The sequence below is a fragment of the Phodopus roborovskii genome, unplaced genomic scaffold (assembly GCF_943737965.1).
Source record: "Phodopus roborovskii unplaced genomic scaffold, PHOROB, whole genome shotgun sequence".
Lineage (NCBI taxonomy): Eukaryota > Metazoa > Chordata > Mammalia > Rodentia > Cricetidae > Phodopus > Phodopus roborovskii.
Window position 1 is genome coordinate 19036560 of NW_026125295.1, and position 22595 is coordinate 19059154.

At 45.7% G+C, this 22595-nt stretch overlaps 2 protein-coding genes and 1 non-coding gene across 7 annotated transcripts in view; 2 read left to right on the forward strand and 1 right to left on the reverse strand.

Annotated features, from left to right (window-relative positions):
• Positions 1-3291: 3291 nt before the first annotated feature.
• On the reverse strand, positions 3292-11289 carry Anapc13 (anaphase promoting complex subunit 13). 2 transcript variants are annotated; one of them, XM_051206193.1, is made up of 3 exons: positions 11214-11289; positions 7417-7542; positions 3292-3534 (listed from the first exon to the last, which is right to left on the reverse strand). In XM_051206193.1, exons 2-3 carry the CDS (start codon positions 7513-7515, stop codon positions 3409-3411), a joined length of 225 nt encoding a protein of 74 aa, XP_051062150.1. In that variant the 5' UTR covers positions 7516-7542; positions 11214-11289; the 3' UTR covers positions 3292-3408. The 2 variants fall into 2 exon arrangements, with proteins under 2 accessions (XP_051062150.1, XP_051062156.1); XM_051206199.1 differs by lacking the exon at positions 11214-11289 and adding an exon at positions 10642-10706.
• The window catches only part of Cep63 (centrosomal protein 63), a 42773-nt gene continuing 31327 nt past the window's right edge, over positions 11150-22595 (forward strand). For 3 of the 4 annotated variants that reach the window (XM_051206167.1, XM_051206182.1, XM_051206188.1), the window contains exons 1-4: positions 11162-11297; positions 13937-13974; positions 20673-20741; positions 21447-21624. In XM_051206167.1, coding sequence (XP_051062124.1) covers positions 11292-11297; positions 13937-13974; positions 20673-20741; positions 21447-21624 — 291 coding nt within the window. In that variant the 5' untranslated portion in view covers positions 11162-11291. Of the gene's footprint in view, positions 11298-13936; positions 13975-20672; positions 20742-21446; positions 21625-22595 lie in introns of all 4 variants that reach the window. The other variant, XM_051206175.1, reaches the window with a different exon arrangement.
• Positions 20093-20260, forward strand: LOC127213608 (U1 spliceosomal RNA). Its single transcript, XR_007833662.1, has one exon. It is a non-coding gene; the product is annotated as a U1 spliceosomal RNA (small nuclear RNA).

The following is a 22595-nucleotide window of genomic DNA, read 5'->3' on the forward strand; positions in this document are numbered from 1 at the left end:
CTTTGGAAGAGTAACCAGTGCTCTTAACCTCTGAGCCATCTCTCCAGCCCCACATTTTCTTTAACACAAATGAAATATACTTTCGCTGTACCTCAGCAATACCCCTTTCCCTATTTTTTCACCCATTCTCTGGGTGTGTGTAACCACTGTATGTATGTGTGCAGCCACTGTGTGTAGGCTGTGGAAGGTACCCAGCTCATTTCTCTGGAGTGCTGTGTGTATACTGTCTCCAGGGGATGGCTGGAAGCTAACAATTGACAATTCATAGCAACCCATCTGTCCTGGAAGTGAGAGCTTGATGCCATATGGTCCAGGGTCCTTGCAGGCTGAGGCTGAGGCTCTGAGCTGAAAGCATTTCTTGCTCAGCTCTTCTTGGTCTGCCTTGCTTCTTCCAGACTTCTGGAAGCCTCTTGATCCATCACACTTGCAAAGGACACCTCTCTATAGGCTCTGCTTCTAGGGACCCAAACTCAGTCACATCCTTTATCCTTTCTAGAAGCAAGCAATTTGAGTCTATAGTTTGTACAGATATTGGTTTCATATTGATTTATTCCTAAGTAAACAAAGATCCCATGGAAACAGAGACCCTTTTCATCTCACTATGTGGCCTGGAACTTGCTACGTAGATCAGATTAGCTTCAAACTCCCATAGATCCACAGGCTTCTGCCTCCTGAGTACTGGGATTAAAGATGTGTGGAATGGCTCCATGCTTTTTTTTTTTTTTTAATTGCAACATTCCTAGCACTAAGTATAGAGATTACTATATGTGCTCCCAAAACGTCCAGACTTAGTATATGAAGGTCAAGAGAGAAGGTCGCTTCTCTCTCTTAGCAAGAATGAAGAGAGCCAGAGATCCACCTCCATACAGTGCCATATATACTGTGGGACTTAATATCAGAAGCATGCTTCTTGGTGACAGCAAGTCCAGGTGGGTTCTGAAACTTGGGTGAGAAGGTGGGGGGCGTACTTAGACTTAGAATAGAAGTGACTTAAGTCAGGGCAGGGGAGTACATGGTTTTCCTTAAGGTAATAAATAATGCAAGGGTCAGGTCCATGCTGGGAGCCAGGGTCTCGGTATAAAGTTCTAGATGGCTAATGGTTTTATCTACTTAGAGTTTGCTAGGAAGCCTTGCAGGGAAAATCAGTTAGGGTTACTGGGTGCAGTCATGGGGGCTATAAGTCAAGATGACTACAGTAGTGTCAATCTGATGGAGAAGGTGGCATACACCAAGGGTCACAGAGCCTCTTAACCCCTATCAATAGACACGTTCCCTTTTGGGTGTTTGGGAAAGAAAGCCACTCCACAGCCCCAGCTTATCCTCTCTTGTTTATTCCCCTCAATTCTAAAGTCAGAGTTAACAGTCTCTGATTGGCCCTGTTTAGGGCACTTAATTGGACACAATGAGCCACACTTGTTTTTATCAGGTCAAGCTGGCCAATCAGGTTATTCTTGGGCATGGAGGCCCTCCTTAGATGAACCAGAAGGCCATCAGACAAATCAAAAGAAGTTTTTTTTTCTTTTTGTTTTGTTTTTCCAGACAGGGTTTCTCTGAGGCTTTGGAGGCTGTCTGGGAACTAGCTCTTATAGACCAGCTGGTCTTGAACTCACAGAGATCGGCCTGCCTCTGCCTCCTGAGTGCTGGGATTAAAGGCATGCACCACCACCACCACCAAGCTTAATTTGTAATTTTTTTTTTTTTTTTTTTTTTTTTTTTTTTGTGAGAAAGGGTTTCTCTGTGTAGCCAGGGTTGTCCTGGGACTCCCTCTGTAGACCAGGCTGGCCTTGAACTCAGATATCTACCACCTGAGTGCTGGGATTAAAGGCATGCACCACCACTGCCAGGCTCAGAGCTGTATTTTTAAAAATTAACTTTATGATTGATTCTTTGCTGTCTTCACATCATCACATCTTGCATCCTGATTGATCCCACTCATCTCCCCATCCCCCCACCCCCGTATCTGCCCTCCGCTCTTGTAACCTCCCCACCAAAACAAAATTTGGAAAAAAAAAAAAAACAAAACTAAACCAGACCAACAAAACAAGAAAGAAGAAAGGAAAAAAGAAAAAAAAAAGAAGATGTTGTGGAAGCTGTGGTGTGTCCACCCTTTAGTCCTTTCCTCTCTATTTGCAAATCAGAACTGTATTTTATTATCATTATTATTATTTATTTATTTTTGAGACAGGGTTTCTCTGTGTAGCTTTGTAGACCATGCTGGCTTCGAACTCACAGAGATCAGCCTGCCTCTGCCTCCCGAGTGCTGGGATTAAAGATGTGTGCCACTGTCTCCCAGCTTAGAACTGTATTTTTTAAAGTGAATTTTGAAATCACCTTAGTTGAAAATGGATTTTTTTTTTAAAAAATAAGATTTATTTTTATGTGTATGAGTGTCTTACCTATATGTGTGTACATGAACCTCACAAGTACAGTCTCCTCAGAGGCCAGAAGAGGGGAAGGGAACTCCTGGAACTGGGGTCACAGAAGATGTGAGCTAATAGGTGGGCACTAGGGACTGAACCCAGGTCCTCTACAAGAGCAGCAAGTGCTCTTTAACCACTGAGCCATCTCTCCAGCGTCAACAGATTTGTGTATAAATACACTACTGGCTATCGGTGCCACGGTGTTTTATATTTGAAGGGGCTCTGAGATATGAGATGCCATTAACTATTCTGAATAAAAGGAGTGCTCCATTCAAACGGTGGCCCAACGGCCATAGCCACAGACAGGGAGCAGAGGTAACTAACAGCTAACCCAGATAACAACCACACACCATCATGCTACTCAGCCCAGTTTTTACTGGAGTTCTAGGGATCAAACTTAGGTCCCAACCAAGCCATCCCCTAACTCCTCAGTGACAACATTTTAATCTGTACATTTATGCAGAGTCTGAAAATAGTCTGGGGGTCTTAGGAATGATGCCAGTCACCAGTGAGTCGGGTATCTGCTTGGGGCACACACATCTGCAGGCTACCTCCACTCATTGCTTCTCAGGTTTGACATAGATACGGGTCTGTGAGTCTCTTAGAGTCTGGCGTCTTCTCTGTCTTTCCCACTCATATTTCAACTTCCTGTGCTGGAGGACACATGGAAGTAGCTGAGAAGTGTTAAACGTCGACTGAAGTGGCCAGCACTGGCGCTAAAGGCAAATGTTACTCTATGGTGTTCAAACACTAGTGAGTGAATGGCTAATTGCAGACTTCGGGAGCCAACAGTCTGTATTCTGGAGAAGTCTCAGTTTCTCATTGAGAATACTTTCATGCTGCGCTTTGTTGCTAACAAATCAAGCGGGTGTAGGTTTTTTGAGTATTGATTTATTACACAAAGATCTGAATTCGAAGACAGAGAAGGAACATGCTTGATCTATGTATTTTGGAAAACTCTATCCAAGGGAAAGAAACCTGGCTGGCGTCAGTTTGTAGCAGGTGGGACGTTCTCATGGAGGCACTGCAAGGCCAGGTCTGTCCACTTCATCTCCTGCTCCTTCACAGACTCTGTGGTGCCGCCGTTGTCCTGCTCAGGCTCTGGAAGCTCACTCTGAAAGGGAAGGATACCCACAACAACCATCAGGAGTTTTTTTTCTTTCTGTACATTTTTGAGATGGGTCTCATGTAGCTCAGGCTGACCTCAAACTCACTATGTCATCTGGGACACTGCTTTTGCACTGGAAGGGACTGAGCTTAGGGGCCTCGTGCATGCCACCCAAGCATCCCACCACTGTGCCACATTCTCCGGCGATCACCTTGACTGCTCTCCTAACTTCCTTTGCCTCCCAGGAGCTGGAATTACAGGTGTGTACCCGGTGCTGAATAGTTACTTCTGAAAACACAAGTGCATTAGGAAGCCCACGAGGTCCTCAGAACAGACAGCATGGCTGACAGGCATATTCTAAAGAAACAGTCAACGATGTATGGAAACTACCAGAAGTTCTGTTCAGCGTGGCTTGCTTCCCCTTTTAGCATAGAATACTGGGCACTGTGACTCTGGTTTTCTTACAGAGAAGGGGCAGACTGCAGCCCCAGAGTGCCATTCATCCCCTGGCTTGTGACGTAACTCAGACTCATGGGACCTTTGTTTCCCTTCTCACAAATGGGAGAAAAAGTTAGCTTTTTCACGTCTTAGACTTTGATAAGGACAGAATGAGGACATTTAGATCCACTGCTTGGCACTGTGTAGGGTGTCCAGTGTTCCATGGCACTCATGAGCACGAGCCAAAGTCAAGAGTCAATGCAGAACCTTTTCAAAAGTGCTTTAAAGGCCAATCAGATTTGCTGGAATGTGTTTTTAGATATAGGAGATGTAACAACAACAACAACAACCAAAAATGCCACACCCAAAATGCTTATGTGACAATTAACATGGGCTGGATGAGAGACACCAAAAATGTAACAGATGAGACTTCCCCCTAGTAGGAAAACACAGGGAAGACTAACACACATCCCAAAGCCATTCTCTAAGGGATAAGCCATGGACCACACTAGACAAAATCTCGTCTCATTCCCTGATATATGTGAATTTATTACCGCTGAATCTGCGCTTGGCTCCAGAGTTCACCGGTACCATGTATTTCTCTGCAATTACCAGAAGTTATACTTTGTGTTAGCAAACTGCCACTTAATATTCAGTTAGGGTTTCCCATTGAATTCTTATTTATACTATATGGAGGTATTTTTCTCTTTAAAATTATGTTCCTATAGTAAATGATATTTACCTATAATATGCACAAACGTGTTTGAGTTGGGACCAGTAAGATGGCTCAGTGAGTAAAGGCACTTGCTGCCAAGGCTGATGACTCGAGTTCTACATGTGTGCCAGTGCACACAGGTGCACATACACAAGAAACACCCAAACGTGTATGCATCTCTGCATCTGTTTTACAAATGTAAACTGAGATTTAATAGTCTGTATGTAGGGCCAGAGAGCTGTCATTCTCTAGTCAAATTAGAACCCTGACATTAGGACTGGAGAGATGGCTCAGTGGTTAAGAGCACTGACTGCTCTTCCAGAGGGCCTTGGCTCTATTCCCAGTACCCACAAGGCAGCCCACAACTGTCTGTAACTCCAAGATCTGAAACCCCCACACAAAGACATACATTCAGGCAAAACACCAATGCACATAAAATAAAAACAAATGAATTACTTAAAAAAAAAAAAGAAATCTGACATTAATAATTATCTATAGGTCACAAATTATCTATAGGTCACAGGCCCTTGGTTAAGAACTACTTAATTCTAAGAGGTAGGACACTGCTTTAATTTCATTTCCTCTAAGAGGGTAGTAGGCTTCCTAAAATGACGGATTCTTCACTTGGTGACTATTACTTCTTGTAATGAACACACCACATAAAACAGCACAAAACATGCCCACCTGACACAGAATACCCTAAGTATAACATTTATGGGGACACACTGCGCCAGCAGCTGCAGCGGCAGACTCTGTTGGCTGACTGTGCATCTGCATTGGCCACTGGCGTGTTCTCATCAGCAGGATGCAGCCGTGGGGACTTCTGGGCCTGCACTCTACGGCTCTGCGCTTCCCTCTGATATTGCTAGCACTAAACGTCTGGTTTTCTTAAGCATTACATCTTCTCCAAAGCCTTTCTGCGGCATGCCAGGCCTCCAGCCACTCTCCACTCCCTTCTTGGTACTGTAATTAGTTATTAAGCACATCTCGCCTCTCTTGATTCCTGACCCCAAACAGGAACTTTATCTTATGCTCAGATAACCTCAGGGCACACAGCAGACTTTAGAGAAGTGATTGTTGGATGGATGAATGGATGGATGGGTAGACGGACTATCTGACAGATAGAAACTTACAGATTTGAGCTTTGCAGACTGAGGCATGAAGTCTGACTTACTAGGTACTAGACTTGGGTTAAGTGTGCCTCTCTGAGCCTACTTTTTTCCCTGCCAAATGGAGGCATCACTACCTCCCCGGTGCGGTTGTTTTAGGGAGTATAGACAATGGAAGCCTTAACTTCAGTCTATGGCTTAAAACTGGTAATAAATGGCAGCTATAATTCTTTTTTCTTATTTTACTGCCCTGAACTTGACTTGAGCAGTGACTTGAATATCCACTGCACATATCACCTCCTCTCATTCCTGAATGAGAGTGCAGGTGAGCTGAATGTTTTCTTTGCAAAGCAGCAGTGGCAGACAAAGCTCCTGGAAGTCATACGGTGTTAGCTGCTCTTCTAGTGCATTTAGCATGCTGTACAGAGAAAGTCCCCAGGCTCTGTTTTAGGCATCTGTGACATCAATAAGAGTTTTAAAAAACCATCTACACAGGGCAGTGGTGGTGCACACCTTTAATCCTCATACTTGGGAGGCAGAGGCAGGCGGCTCTCTGAGTTTAAGTCCAGCCTAGTTACAGAGTAAGTTCTAGGAAAACCAGGGATACACAAAGAAACCCTGTTTCAAAAAACAAAAACAAACAAACAAAAATCTATATAAGCAAAAGTGAGGGGGTCACTTATCACACTCATTGCCTTTCAAGGGATTCTTCTAGAAGCTAGTAAAGAAAAGGTATTCTGAGAGCTTGTATGTCTAAAGTGCAAAGAAGAAATAATAGGCGGCCTCTAAGCACCTCCTGGAGACTAGCCTATGGGTGCGGATCAGTTTTCAGAAATACCAACAGAGGGGCTGAGAGACAGCTCAGGGGCTAAGAGCTCACACTGGTCTTGCAGAGGACACAACTGGTTTTCAGCACTCACTCTGGGTGGCTCACAACTGCCTTTAACTCCAACTCCAAGGGATCCAACACCTTCTTCTGGCCTCTGAGGGTACCTGTGCTTACGTGTCTCATCTTCCCCACTCCCCAGACACCAGAGCATACGCAAACAGAAGCAGGCTGGGGGGGGGGGAATGGCTCAGTGGTAAGGTCACCTACTGCTCCACTAATCTTCCAGAGGATCCAAGTGTGGTTCCCGGCACCCATATCAGGTGCCTTCTAACGTCGGAAACTTCAGCTCCAGGGGCTTGATCCCTCTTCTGTCTTCCTCCCCCCCCCCACATTAGTGGCAGACACTCATATACACACAAACACATAAATAAAAACAAAATAAATCTTAAGACAAAATCAAACCAAGACTGACAAGCCAGAAGGGAAACAGGACAAACATGTCCCTTGGTCCTCTGCTCGATGCACTGAACTCACGCTTGGCTCATCTCTGGCTTTGGATGACACTACAACATGACTCTGACAATCTGGGCTCCAGCCCTGGAATGACCCCTAACTAAGGTGGTCACATCAGCCAGTTCTCTGAGCCATGAAGAGATGAACTAACTGTTCTCCAGAGGCTTCTAGATTTAAAGGATGCCACAGCGTGGATTTCTAGTATCTCACCTTCCAGCAGCCTCCATGAGGCTCCACCCCATTACATCTCCGACTCATTGTCCTGAGCTTGGATCAGAACCTACCAGTGGGATTGCAACATCCTCATACGGTAGCTTGTCTTCCCGCCAAGCGTCATCAATCAAGTCCAAGATCCTTCCATCCCGTTGTACCTCACTGTCCATTTTCCTGCAGCTTTGGTCTAGTCAGTTCTGTAAGCCAAAGAGGTCATAATGAGGGTACAGTATAACCTAGTACCAGGATTCCCCATACTTCTAGCTTGAAACTGGTTTTGTTATCGTAGTTTGTTTCTTAACACCATTCCAGGAAAGGCCCATCTTATATGGGTCAGGTGACAACATAAAAGACCACAGTTCTTTCCTCTTCAGCTGACAAATGCTTGATGGTGTGTGGATGCAGTCTAGTTGACAGATACATTCCCAGTGTAACAGAGAGCAACACATTTCTGAACAAAGCCCCGGAAGGCCCTGCATCTAATGGTAGCTTTCCTTACAATGGCATACAGTCTTTCCCTGTTTGTAATGTCTGATGAGTCTCATCTGCTCCCCAAGCCTGCCCCCATGGTTTGGCACAAATCTCCACCTGCCTTGGCTCATACCTTAGCATTCTTAAGGTACAGGAGCTGAGGGTGACACTGAGCTGGATGTGACCAATCATAGACCAACTGCTGACCCTTAAAGCAGGAACAATGTGGGCAGCTGCTAACCCAGGAAACCACTTCCTTTCTTCAACAGCATCCAGACTGAGTTCTGAAAGTAGTACGCCACGATCAGTGATGGCAGCTCCAGGCTGTGTCCCTCTGGGCTTTCTCTCCCTCTCTCTTTCTTGTTTTTGCAAGCAGGCTTTCTCTGTGTAGCCCTGGCTGTCCTGGAACTCACTCTGTAGTCCAGGCTGGCCCTGAACTCACAGAGCTCCACCTACTTCTGCCTCCTGAATGCTGGGATTAAAAGTGTGTGCCACCACTGCCTAGCACTCCTCCTCTTTTTTTGAGACAGAGCTTCAAACTTTCTCTGTAGCCAAAAGCAGCCGTAAGCTCCTAACCCTCCTACCCCCCCCCCCCCCCCCCCGTGTGGCCTATCTGCTTTACGATGTACTGGGAACTGAAACCAGGGTTTTTTATAGACTAGGTAAGCACCTTACCAACTGACCTACACCTCTGGCCAAGAGGGGTGGGGGGCCTGCAGGTACCCAGGCAGGGAAGAAAACTGTGAAATAGTGAGAATGGAAACAGGGTTCAGATTGACTCTGTCAACCTGGATCACACTTGTGGAGTCTGACACCAGTTGATTTAGTCCCAACAAATTTAAACACAGCATCATTTGGAAAAAAGTTCCTTGGTGTAATATAATCCCCAGCACACAAGGAAGTCTAATTACAACAAAACTTGACTCAGGGTACATGTCATTTCTTCCAAGAAGCTGGGTTCTACAGATAGGCTATCTAAACTAGCTTAAGGGCCTAAGGAAGGGTCTGGCCTGGTCTATGTCTCAGTCATACAGAAAGCATAAAGGACATTTGGGCTATTAGCCACCTCTGGCCCTGGTGTGGGGGCTTGGGGGAGCTTCTGGCTATATAGACAATATAAGGGTCTCCTGTTCTGGTTGTGGGAGCCTGGCCCAACACACAACACAGATACCACTTCCAATTCCCAGTTTTGTGAATGGAAGAACAGGTTTTCCATCTCTCCCATTGGAAAGACAATCCTGCATGCTGAAGATTTCTAGTCTCCCTGGAGATCTGTGGGTGCAAGGACCTTGGTGTTGTGTTCCCAACACCCAGCCCTCTTCCTCCTAAAGAAAAAAAAAAATATATATATATATATATATATATATATAAAATGAATTTGTATATGTGGAAGTCAAAAGACATCTTGGGGTGAATGAGTCCCTTCTTCCACCAGGTGGGTCCCGAGATTGAACTCAGTTGCCAGGTTTGGCAGGAAATGCCTTTATGCCACTGAGCAGCTATCTTGCTGGCCCTCTTCAGGGCCTGGTCCAAATGATCCCTGACCACAGATCATCCAGCAATTTTCTCCTGAAACAGTTGCAATCTAATTTGCAAGGCTAGTCATCATGGAGTACTTCTGGGTTTCCAGCTTCCAACTGTGTTCCTTATCACAAGCAAGCCCTACTGTACTCCCTGCTACAAAGTGGCAACCCAAAGAAGGCCTTGAAACTACTAGCACAGTGGCTTTCTCAGGCACTCTTCCATTTCTGAGAGAGAGAGAGGGGGGTTGGGGGAGACTCACGTAAGAAACAACCTTTGGGAGAGGAGTCTAACTTTGCCATAAAAGTATGTGCTTGCCTCCGACAGTATTAAAGGCAAGCTAGCACTATCCCATCTGGTTTGGGGGTGGGGAACGGCTTTTCCTTTCAAAAATGAAACAGAAGACAACTCAGTGGGTCAAGTGCTTGCTCTGCAAGCACGGATACCCAAATTCAGATTGCTGGCATCCACATAAAAAGCCTGATGCAATGGAACACATCTGCCATCCCAGAGGTGGGAGGCAGAGACAGTCTCTGGGAGACTGCCAGGGGAGGGAGTCTCGCTGAATCTGAAAGCTCCAGGTTTAGTGAAAGATTCAAAGAGGAAGCCACTGATGCTGACCTCTGGCCTCTACACTCACCTCCCACTCCACCTCTAGGCACAAACTCCACCACCTTCAAGTCCTGCACATACACAAACAATGAAGCAAAAAGTGGGCAGCTCCTCCTGCACCTAGGAGCCAGGTGACGACGGCTTATCTTTTTAACTTAGATTTCACTGCATCCAGCCAGTGGATAATGCAGAGGTAGCTGAAGGATCCCATCTGCAGGAATGTCTAACTAATCCTTCCTGTCAGTTCTACTCACACTTCCAGAATCCCACAAGTTTTCTAACTTTCCTGTCACTCCTTTCCCACGGATTTTCTCAGGTCTACACAGGCTTTCTGTCCTCGAAAGCTGGCTGTTTGCTTTAACTAATCTATGAAACAAGTTAGGTCTGCTTTGTGACGGACTGGTAGGGTACTTCTGTCTGCAGTGGTAACTAGTAAAAGCTGTACCAGTGAGTTCCGATCTTTCCACAAGTTGGCCTCAGTATTTTGTAACATGTCCCTCGTCTACACGCTTGCAACCTGGCATGCTTTTCATCCACCTCGTGCACTTCTTCATCGGTAATAACCTGGCCGTCCTTCCAAAACCAACGATGATGACAGAACTTTGGGTGAGGCACTCGGGTTCTCCCCTTTACATGAACAAAGAAGCAGCACAGGCAATGCCCAGGCTACGGTCACTGCCCCAAGCCCTTACCGCACATTATAACCTCTCCGGGTTTCTTACATATAATTGTTACACGTGTACTCCTCCCCACGCCCAATAATACAAAACCCTCAACTCTCAGGTTGTCCTCCTTTAGACCCCAAGCTGAGCGAGTTCGAAGAGCCCATCTCTTCACCAGTCTCCCAGATCTCTGGGCACAACGCGTGGCAACAGGAGAGCTTGTCACACTATCCAGACATATCCTTCCAGATATTAGATGCGTACGTTCTATGCATTTTCGAAATATATAGCTTTGTAAATGTAATTCTAAGCTAAAAAGCACGGCGCCGACACTAAAATTGGTCCTCGCTGGCCACCATCCCTAGTCACCAGACGCAGAACCGCTTCCGGCTGGAGATAGCTTACGCGGAAGTGCAAAGGGGAGGTGGAGCGTCGCCATGCGGGCATCTTTCCACTCCGCAGGCGTGCAATAAGGAAATGGCTCTGAAGGTCGGTTGGAGCACCTGCCTGCGCTTCTGGAAGCACTGGACGCCCGAAGCCTAGGGCGGACGCTAGGGACACCCTCAGAAACCCGGGCCGCCGGCGCGAAAAGACTCCCTTACCCACAGCGCGCGAAGCGGCTTGCTCCCGGCCCCGCCCTTCCTCCGGGTCACGTGAGCCGCGGCGCTCTCATACCCCGTATGTGGGTGAGTCCATTCGCTGCTGCTGTGGGGGGCGGGGCGAGCGTCCGTGTGTTGTGACGCGCGCGCGCCCCCGAGGAACGGCGATCAGGCCCCGGGGGCGCGCTCGGCCGGGGGCGCGCTCTGTAACCGCCTGCGTGCCCCAAAGACGGGCGAGCCGCGGCTTGTTGTGCGGACGCGGCCCTGGCCACCGTGGTGCCGCTGGCTTCCCGGCCGCATGGCCCGCGGCCGCCGCCCGTCGCCGCCCTCATGCAGCCCGGCCCTGTACTGCCTGCCTGCGGATGCCCGGGCACCGTAGGCCAGGGTTTCTCCGACTACTCCATGTGCAGCTCGGTGCCGGCCGGCCAGGTGCTGCGGCCTCGGCGGAGGCGTGCGGGAGGACGGGCTGCGGGCTGCTGCTGCCGCCGCCACTGCCGCACGATCAGGCTTTAGGGTTAGCAGCCCAGCGGGGAGCCCGCAGGGTTCCCGGGTAATGTTAGTAGGAGAAGTGCGGAAGCGTGGCGGGATCCCCGATGCAGGGGATGCAAGGGGATTTGCAGAAGGCCTTCATGTTAAGCGTCGGGAACAAGATTGGGAGAGTGGAAGTTTTGAATGGGCAGCTTTAATCACCGAGACACTTGACAGTGAATCTGGATGGCAAATAGGGCTTTTGTCCTTTACAAAATAGCGGAGTTAGATCAGGCTGTTGTCTCATTTATAGACTGTACACTTATTTGCCCAAAGTACACCCTCCCCGCCCAGCGCCTGCTTTCCCTCTAAATCAGGGTCTAATTCTAGCATTTGGGAGGCAGAGGCAGGTGGATCTCTGAGTTCCAGGCTACCCTGGTCTACAAAGTGAGTTTCAGGCCAGCCAGGGCTGTTACATGTTACACAGAGAAAACCTGGCAGGACGGAGTGGGGGAGCCCGAACTCACTATGTAGACCAGGCTTGCCTCAAACTCACAGAAATGGGCCTGCTTCCCTCTGCCTCCCTCTGCCTCCTGGATTAAGGAACCGAGGCACCTCGATTGTTCTTCTAAGCTGTCTTTCTTGAGGCTAATTTAGATTTTTAAAATTTATTTCATAATGCAGGGTAGTTTCTCAATTCCTCGAATCCCGGCATTTTAATTTTGTATTTTGTTTATATTTTGTATGTAAGTAAAGGATCAATGAATATAAAGAATCTTTAGCTATTTATACTTACTCTTTTTTGTTGTTTTGTGTTTTTTTTTTTTCTCTGTGTAACAGCTCTAGCTGTCCTGGAATTCGCCTTGTAGACCAGGCTGGCCTGGATCTCACAACATCCACCTACCTCTGCCTCTGAGTGCTGGGATTAAAGGCATGAGCCACCGTGACAAGCTACACTTACTGTTAAAGTTCGTAGCTTAATGTATGATAAAACTAGTTTCCGTATTTGGAATGCAGCACCATCTTTAGGTTAATTTTTGTCCCATGTTTCTTGTCTTTTAGTGATCAGTATAATGAAGGAGGCTGTACAACCAAAATGGGTTAGAGATTTACAAACTCAGACACAAGGCCATTTAAAATGTGTGCATACTGAAGTTTTAACAATCATATAGGTATTGTTAATTATGCCAGTGTTGCTCCCTCCCATGGAGCAGTAGAGGACCTTTACTTAGCCTTCCTGCCCTCAAGTACTGTGTAGGAGCTGACTGAGACAGCATCAGTCCACACCATCACAGCTAATATGCCCCCTACCCCTCTAGCTGTCTTAGCTAAGATGCTTCTCATGCCAGGGGATGGATTTGCTTTTACAAAACCATAGTACTACTTTTATAACAGTGCAGATTCATAAGAAATACACAATGCCACTCTCCAGTGGGGTCAGCTTTCTGCTGTAACTCCATATGTGCTTGCAATACCTTGTTTGCACCAGGATTCTGCAGAGAGTTCTGTCTGCTACGTTGGGTTGCTAGGTGTTTAAACCCTCTAACCAATAGCAGTTTTGTGACCTCCCGTTTCTCTTCACCGTTGTGTGTGTTTTTGAACACGTGCCCCTACTTCCTCTGGCCTGTCCTGCACTGTACTGCCCTGTCCAGTGTGGTAGTCATCAGCTAGCTGGGCTATTTTAAATGAAATAAAAGTTTGGTTCCCAGTTGCATTAGTCACATTTGGAACACCCAACAGTCCCAGGTTGCCTGGTGGCTACTGTTGGAGTAATGTAGCTAAAAATGTTTCCATAACCACACAAAGTTCTGTTGAAATACAGTGATCAGAAGTGTTGGTTTCAGCCTTGCTCTCTTTTTGATGGGAGGCACAAGAAAAATGCCATAGGTGTAGGTTCTGTATTATGAAAGTTACCTGTTGCGTTCATTGTCAGGGAGACATGTAATGCCTGAGTCGTCCCATTTGGGACGTTACAGTCAGCTGTGTAGGGTTCCTGTGCTGTCAGCTCGGCTGACCCACCATGAACTTGCTCATGAGCCTTTCAGTTAATAGGGGATGTTTCTTTCATGGCTGGTTTGGCCCGGGTCTGTTACTGCACCGCAGCCACAGAGTGGTGGTTCCTAGTTGTGTCATGTCTTCAGTGCTCTGGTAGCTGGCACTGCTGACGAACTTGCCTCCCACAGCTTTCTGACTGCCCTGAGATACAGCGGGGACAGGAACGGCAAGAAAAATGCTTAACTCTGTTCCTTCCTTTTCAGACTACAGCAATGAATTGGTGGCCTGGCAACCTTCAAAGGTAACCTGAAGGCTTTACCTTTAAAACCAAGAGATAGACTTTAATATGTTTAAATCTGTGGCCTACTAACTTCCAGAGGTAACCTGAGGGTTTTACGTTTAAAAAACAACAGATAGACCTTACTGTGTTCAAATTGAACAGTTGCAGTTTTTTTTTTTTTTTTTTTTTTTGATGCCTCAGATTGTTTTGTTTTCAACCAGTAGGAACCCTTCAAGTCCCATAGTTTTGATAGCTTCCTCCTTCTGGTTTGCTTTAGCTGGGTTTTATGTAGTCCGGACTGGCCTCCAACTTCCCCTGTAGCCAAAGATGATCTTGAACGTATGATCTTTCCCACTTCCCAAGTGCTAGGATTACAGGTGTGAGCCACCATGTCCAGCTCAGTACCGATTCTTTTCCTTCTTATGTGTGAGTTATAAAACATCAGCACAGTGCCTGTAAAACAACATAAATCCAGACTTACCTGTAGCAGGCCAGCTTTGTCCCCGTCTCTTCCTTCCACCACGATTATTTCCCCTCCTTATAGGTATAGTGTTTCTCAGTTTGTTCTTAGTAAATAAGCACCCAAGGCAAACACACTTCCTTCCTTTTACTGTTGGTATCTTGCTGTTTCCCTTCTAACAGATCCCTCCATAAAGGATATAGTGTTAACTCTTTTTACAGCTCCATAGTATTACCTCAGTGAATAAATATGTACTGAATTTCATAGTTTATAAATAATGCTGCAGGGAATGCCCTTTATACATTTCCTTTTTTATTTTTCCAGTAAGCGAGACTAAACATCTTTTCATTAAACTAAGGCCATGTGCATTTCCTTTTCTGTTGACTGATTGTTCCTATCTCCTACCCATTTTCTATAGCTATCTTTTTTCTTTTAAAGATTTCTTGAAAGTTATTTATATCTTCAGTAATTAACCTTTTATAGTAAAACTTTTCTCTGTGTAACCCTGGCTGTCCTGGAACTTGATGTGTAGACCAGGCTGGTCTCTGATTCAGAGATCCACCTGCCTCTGCCTCCTGAGTGTGACAATTAAAGGTGGGTATCACCACTACCTAGTGTAAAACTATTTCTAAGGCTTTCCTTGTGGGTTTTTCCATTTAATATTTAAGTAGTCACATTTCTCAGTCTTTGTAATTTTTTTCCCCTAATTTTTGTCACAGTTTGACAATCTTTTAAAACTTTCATCTTTATTTTGAAAAGTTTCTCTAACCCCCCCCCCCACCCCGCACCCAAAGGGGAGCAGCTTTTTGGCAAACAAGGAACAGTGTTGATCGTTCTTTGGAAGAGCTCAGCTTGTTAGTGTAGTGTGTCTGTCACAGCTAAGGCTGGCAGAGTGACTGCCATTCCTGTTCTCCTTTAAGGTGACTTAAGGTGGCATGCCCTTGTCTTAGCATTACACATTTACACATTTACTCAGTTTTTTCTTTCTGTGCTCCATTTTGCATCGTGACCTTTAATGCGTACTCTGGATCGTTCGCCTTTACCTGTAAAGGGAAGGGGCTAAATGAGAGGCCTATGGTGCCTTCTGTCCCATAAGTTCCAATATGCTAGTGGATTTCAAAGCTTTGGCATGATCAGGCCTTCTATTTCTGTTTCTTCACCCTTGACACTTAGAGTGTGTGTTTCCTGCTCTCTGGACTTGATGGTAAAAAAACTGCACCCCCTTTAACCATTCAGGTCCAGGTTTGTGTGACTGAAAACAGCCTCTGAAGGGACACTAACTCACTCGATCATGTGGCTCTGGCAGGCCTTGACCTTCTCTCATTCTCTCTGTCTTGGTAAAATACGTTAAATTACATTCCTAAAGGCACCAAGGTATATTCCCTTTCTTGGCCACTTCCCCCTCCTGAGGCTGACTACCAAGGTCCAGCTACCACCTGATTAATGTGCCCGATGAAAATTAAACCCCTCATCCGAACACAGGGTTTCCCCTTTTCCTTCATAAACCACCATTTGCCTATGGGCCACATCTGCCTCCTCTCCATCCAGAGGCAGTCCTTTGTCCTCTGGGACAAAATCTCCCCCCCCCCCCCCCCCCCCGTTCCCTTCCCCTTCTCCCTCATCCTCTGTCTCCTGTCTTTGACTCTTTTCCCCTGCCCTCTGTTCCTCTGGGGCAAATAAATCTCCTTTGTGCTGAGAACTTGGTCTTATTGGGTCCTGAGCGGGTACTTTCCTTTTCAACCTTCAAAGGTTGTTGTGAATACTGAGTTCCGCCTGTTGGCTGGCTGCGGAGCCCATGTTAGCATTTGATGTTGGTAGGAATCATCAAACAGTTTTTACTTAAATCTGTATTGCGTATTAGGGACAAGGACTCCTCTGCTACACAGTCTTGTGTCACATGGCACCATCAAAATGGAAGCAAGTAACTTGTCTGTCAGTTAGGGACAGAATCAGGGTTGTGGCTCTGAGAAACTGGACAACCAAATGTCCACAGGAAGTCTGAGGCCTCGAAGTTTATCTGATCCTAGAGAATGGAAACTGGCGCAGAGGTTGTTGCTAAGGAAACACACCTCACATTAGCTAGTTGCTGATCGTCTGTGCCCGTTGTAAACTAGAATTCCTTTGTCTCAGCCCTAGGGTTTCAGTTTGAGCAGTGGCTTCCCTTACACCTGAACAGCTTTATCGCAGTGCTGCTGCCACCTAGTGGTCATAAGGCGCTACATTCCCTTTTATTCTGTTTCCACTGAGAAGGTGCTGTTAAGCCTAAGGCCCCGTGATCTAAAAGATGACACATTGCTTGAACCAGAGGGTCACATTGTCTGGTTTGAACTTTAGGAATATAGCCTGTAGCTTTCCATAGTCAAGTCATCTTGCCCTCTAAGACTGTTTTCTCAAAGTGATAGCACTTGTCTTCATATATATATATATATATATATACATATATATATATATATATTTCTCTGTATATATGTACACACACACACACACACACACACAGTGCATTGGTGTTTATATGGGTGTTGGGTCCTCTGAAACTGGAGTTACAGTTTTGAGCTGCCATGTGGTGAGTGCTGGGAATTGAACCTAGGTCCTCTGGAAGAGCAGTCAGTGCTCTTAATCAACTGATGAGCCATCTCTCCAGCTCTAACACCTGTCTTTTTTTTTTTTCATTTTACATACCAACCCTAGTTCCGTCTCCCTTCTTCCGCCTCCCACCTACTCCCTTCCTACCCCTCCCATCCACTCCTAGGGGTAAGGGGGAATCAACAAAGGCTGGCATACCAAGCTTAGGAAGGGCTAAGCCCCTCCCCCTTGTATCAAGGCTGAGCAAGGTATCTCTCCATAGGGAATGGGCTCTGAAAAGCCAGTTCATGCCCCTCAGAGGTCCTGGTGCCACTGCTAGGGGTCCCTCCAACAGATCAAGAGGGTCTAGTTCAGTCCCATGCAGGTTCCCCAGCTGTGGCCACAGTCTGTGAGCTCCCATTAGCTCTGCTCAGCTGTCTCCATGGTTTTCTCCATCATGGTCTTGAGCCCCCTTGTTCATAAGATCCCTCCTCCCTCTCTTCAGCTGAACTCTAGGAGCTCGGCCCAGTGCTTGGCTGTGGGTGACTGCATCTGCTTCCATCAGTTACTGGATGTAGGTTCTATGATGACAATTAGGGTAGTCACTAATCTGATTGAAGGAGAAGGGCTGTTCGCTGTTCAGACACCCTCTCCGACTTTGCTAGGAGTCTTAGCTGGGATCGACCTTGTGGATTCCTGAGAATTTCTCTAGCACCAGGTTTCTCCCTAACCCCATAATGGCTCCCTCCATCAAGATTTCTCTTTCATTGCTCTTCCCCTCTATTCCTCCCCCAACTCCATCTTCTTGATCCCTCATGTTCCCATCCCCCATCCCCTCCCTTCTACCCATCTCCCAGTTTACCCAGGAGATCTCAACTATTTTCCCTTCCTGGGGCCCTCCATGTGTGTCCCTCCTAGTTTCCTAGCTTCTCTGGGTTGTGGATTATTGCCTGGCTATCCTTTGCTTTGTATGTAATATCTACTTATAGCACCTGTCTTGTACAAGGGTACAGCAGATAGAACAGGTAAGAGGCAGGCAGATAAGGTGAACAGTCACTAAAGTTTAGCATCGATTATATGCATTGTTATTAAACAGTGTCACACATAAATGCCAACAAATTATATATTTTTAAGTAGATCACTTACTGTTTAAGAATCACGACCTAATGAGGTATAACTTTAAGAATACTGTAGAGAAATAATTATAAAGATGCAATAAAGACTTTGGCAGTTACTATTCATACCTTCATTTTGCAGATGGGACAACTGAAGTCCTACAACACACAGCTGCTTAGCTGCAGAGCAGAGGTGCTTTGTGGGCTTCTGTCTGGTGTTGAGTTGACTACTGCCTCCCAGTTCTGGAGCAGAGCAGGCAGGGCATGGGTGCCATTGTAACTTGACTGTCACCATGGTTTGGGAGATAGTGGAGTCCTCTCCTTTAGGGTTTTATTTTGGGTCATGGGGAAATATATCAGCACACTAGCTGGAGGAAAGAGCTGCCACTCCGTGCAGGAAGAGCGCACAGTTGTAGTTAGAACATGTAGAAATAGGTGCAGATACAGCGCACTGCTGTGCTTTCCCAGTCCAGTCCTCTCATCTCCGTCTCCGGAGCCTTCTGTGTGTCCTCTGTCCCTACATTCGTTGCCAGGGATGGTGAACATTTTTGTTTCTTTTTCAGTCCCACACTGGGACATTCCTTGGGAAGGAGTATGCCTTTTATTGCTCTTTAGAGAGCAGTTTGTACAGCATTGAATTTGTTGAATAAAGTAATCTACTTCTTAGAGAAATACAATTTTGGGGAAAGCATTAGGTCAGAGGGACAGAATCTCTATACCCTTTTAGTTGATTCAGGGTTGAAACTTTGAAAGCTTAAGGAAAGGGAACTGTTTTCTTCTTTAAAATTTGTTTTATGTGTGTGTTTTGATAGCATGTTTATCTGTGCCTAGTGATCTAAGTTATGGATCGTTAAGAGTTGCCATGTGGCTGCTGGGAATCAAACAAACACTCTTAACCATTAAGCTTTCTCTCCTGTCCAGTAGGGTACTTTCTAAGGACTGAAAGGTGGTCTGCCAGGGAACATTTGGAGCATTTATAAAGAGTAACTTACCGCACAACTCACTGAATCCAAGGGTCTTTCTCTTCCTTTTGTTTGAGTTTCTCTTTCCATCTCCTCTCTTTATCCTTCTCAGCAGTCCTTTAGCTGTAACAGTTTGCATAATGGGACAAAGGGAGATGAGGTCAACCCAAGGCATTCAGCAGTGCCCTGTTGAAATACTGGTCTCAGCTCTGGACTGCAGAGATGCGTCACATTGGTTTTCTGTCCTTGAGACAGTGGTCTAGAAAGAAGAAGGAATGTGCAAAACCTTTATTTCCAAATTCTATGTAATTTGGAGTGAAGAGTTGGGGAATGTGTCAAAAGACAAGGAACTGGAAAATGCTGTTGACCTTGTACTTACATATCAGGGGGTGGAGTATGATGCAGGAAGCTTTCTCTGTCTTTGAGTCAGTGGGGTCTATGGATGACCTGGAAACGTTCTTTTTAAAAAGACTTCCTTATTTTGTTTCATGAGTGTGGGTGTTTTGCCTGCATGTATGCTCATCATGTGTATACCTGGTACCCGTGGAGGCCAGAAGAGGGTGCTGCAGCCTCTAGAACTGGAGCTATAATTGTGAGTAGCCATGTAGGTTCTGCAGGAGCAGCAAGTGCTCTTGACTCCATCTCTCTCGCCCCTGACCAGGGAGTTTAACCTCTTTAGAATGGCTCTTGTTTTAAAATTCAGGAAACCTATGCTTAAAACAAACAAACAAACAAACAAACAAACCCCCCCCCCCTATGCTGTGTGAGTGAAAACTGCTTTCTTGTCATCAGTGTCCCAGTTTACTCCTCATTTTGTCCCTTGAGAGAAAATACTTTCCACCCTTACATTCTTTAAGAAGTAGGTATAGAGGGAATAGAGGGGTAGGGTAGCTCAGCAGCCAAGCACATGTAATGCTCTTGAAGATGGCAAAGCTTGTTCCCAGCACCTAGATTTGGTGGCTCCAATGCCCCTGGCTTCTGTGGGTACCTGAACATTGTACACACCTATGCATAAACACACACACACAAAAAAAAAACCAAAACTTACCTGACAGGGGAGATACCATGATTATGAAAGTGGTTTTCCCAGAGCGAGGCTTATCCATTGCACTCTGGATATGCTAACCCTTGTGATTTCCCCAAATCAGGGAAACTTGACTGCATAATTTGTGCCAGTGGGGGACTACTGGGGGACTGCTCTTCCCTTGGGGGGGTGGGGGTGGAAATAAATCTTGACAACAAAAACAGCAAAAAGAAAGAAAACCAGGGATGGCAGCTGGACTCTTGAGTTCAAGGCCACTCTGTTCTACTTAGCATAGCTGGTTCCAGACTAGCCATGGCTACATAGTGAGACCCTGTCTCAAAAATTATGTTAAATTCAACAATAAAAAAGGCCTAGAATAATGTTTCACTGATTTTGCAGGATAGTACCAGAAGCAATTCGGACTTTGTTCTCTGAATGTATTTGGTGCTAGCATTTCTTACATGATACTCCTTGCTTCCATAGACATCTTACACTGCTCTGTGTCTTGTCATGTGACTGTGCTTTCACTCACATTAGGTTGGAGTGTTGGAATTCAGAACAGTGACTTTTCTCACTCTCTTTCCTTCCCCCCACAGTTGCCAGAACAAAGGGGATTTGGCTATGGAGGCTTTGTTGGAAGGAATACAAAATCGGGGGCGTAGTGGGTAAGTTTGTCCTTGACTGTGAGCTTCTGACGCACTTTAAAAACTTAATCTGGTTCTCTTAAGCAGATGCTAAGTTGAACCACCGCACACTTGTGGATGGCATCCCTCCGTGTATCATTTGACCTAGCAGGACCAAGGGGGACTCTTGCTTCTATCTTAGTCTGAGTTTTCTCCTGCAGCTCAGAGGGTATCAGTGGGTGGAGAGCAGTGAGGTAGGCTGCAGTGTGTTCCCAATAACAGGTGGAAGAAATAATTGAAATAGACCTTGCTTTTTTGAAAGTTTCTCTTCTTGTTTTGTTTTTTTCTTTTAAGTATCTTTTCCTGCACAATTACCTGTTTGCTGCCATTTTGCTGTTCATTTTGGCTGAGAGAGACATGACACGGGCTTGCCTAGATTCTCCCAAAAACATCTCTAAAATATCCTAGAAGCCGTGGTTAATAGTAGTGAAAGTCTCACTTGGAGAGCCAGATGTAAAACACCCATCTGTGTTTCACCAAGTGACTTCAGCTTTAGGTTACTCACTAGAGGAGAGAAAGATATTCTGTGGAGTAATCAGCTGTCTGCAGTTGACAGCATGAAGAGCAAGGGTGCAGACACCCTGATCTGTGCTTCTGTGATGGTTTAGTTCTTCAGGTAGATGACAAACCATGGAAGATGAGAAACTTCTTGGGCATATGTGGTGTTTAGTTTTTTGGTGTTTGTAGGGGATTTCTGACATCCTGTGAAGCAGAACTTCAAGAGCTCATGAAACAGATCGATATAATGGTGGCTCATAAGAAATCTGAGTGGGAAGGGCAGACGCACGCCCTGGAGACTTGTTTGGACATCCGTGACCGGGAGCTGAAGACCCTGAGGAGTCAGCTGGACATGAAGCACAAAGAGGTAGATGGCTGCTCTGGTCTCCTTGTCATTTTCACCTCTGGTTTTTCAATTATACAGGGTTCTGTATGCCCATGTTGAGGCTTGAGTATAATACCACTGGAGCAACCCATGCCTCAGGATCCTTGATTCACTCTTTCCGTAGTTTGATCTTTTGTACTAAACATGTTTCTTAAATGTTTGTCAAAAGAAAGCATTTGTTTACCATTTTAGTTTCTTTTTTGGTGTTTATTCTAATATTTATGGTTTCTTTTACTAATATTAATATTTATTTCAAGGACCATTTGGACACATATAATACATACTTTATGTAAGGAAGTGACAGGAGATTGGGGATATGGAGTTGTTGATTTTCTACTTACTTATAAGCCTAAGGCCCTGAGTTTGCATCCCCAGAGCTCAAGTAATGGAGTTGAGCACAGTGGTGTACCTCTGTAACCCTAGCACACAAAGAAAATGGAAGAAGGGGTTAAATAATCTTTGCATAACTTTCTTCACTGTATTAACACCACCAAGTTTAATAAGGAGTTGGTTTTTGTCTTCACTTGTAAGGTTAGGTAAAAAACAAAATTGAGGACTTGGGGTATGGTTTAGCTATAGAGTGCTTATCCCCCAGCTCTGCAAAAACCACAAAATAAAACCAAAAAGAATTGAGTCATTGCTTTTAACCATTTGCCCCTTGTTAGAGTTAACAAATCAAGGCTAGGGAAGCAGCTCAGTGATGGAGTGTTTGGCATGTACCCAGTCCTGGCCACAGCCTCCAGCACTGTAAGCTCAGCTAAGAAACCCACTTCATGCAGACCTTTGTTTAAAACTAAGGGATAATGACCAGCCAGTGGTGGTGTACACATCTAATTCCAGCACTCAGAAGCAGATGCAGGCAGCTCTCTGTGAGTTTGAGGCCAGCCTGGTTTACAGAGTGCCAGGGCTACACAGAGAAACCCTGTCTTGAAAAACCAAACAAAAACAAAAAA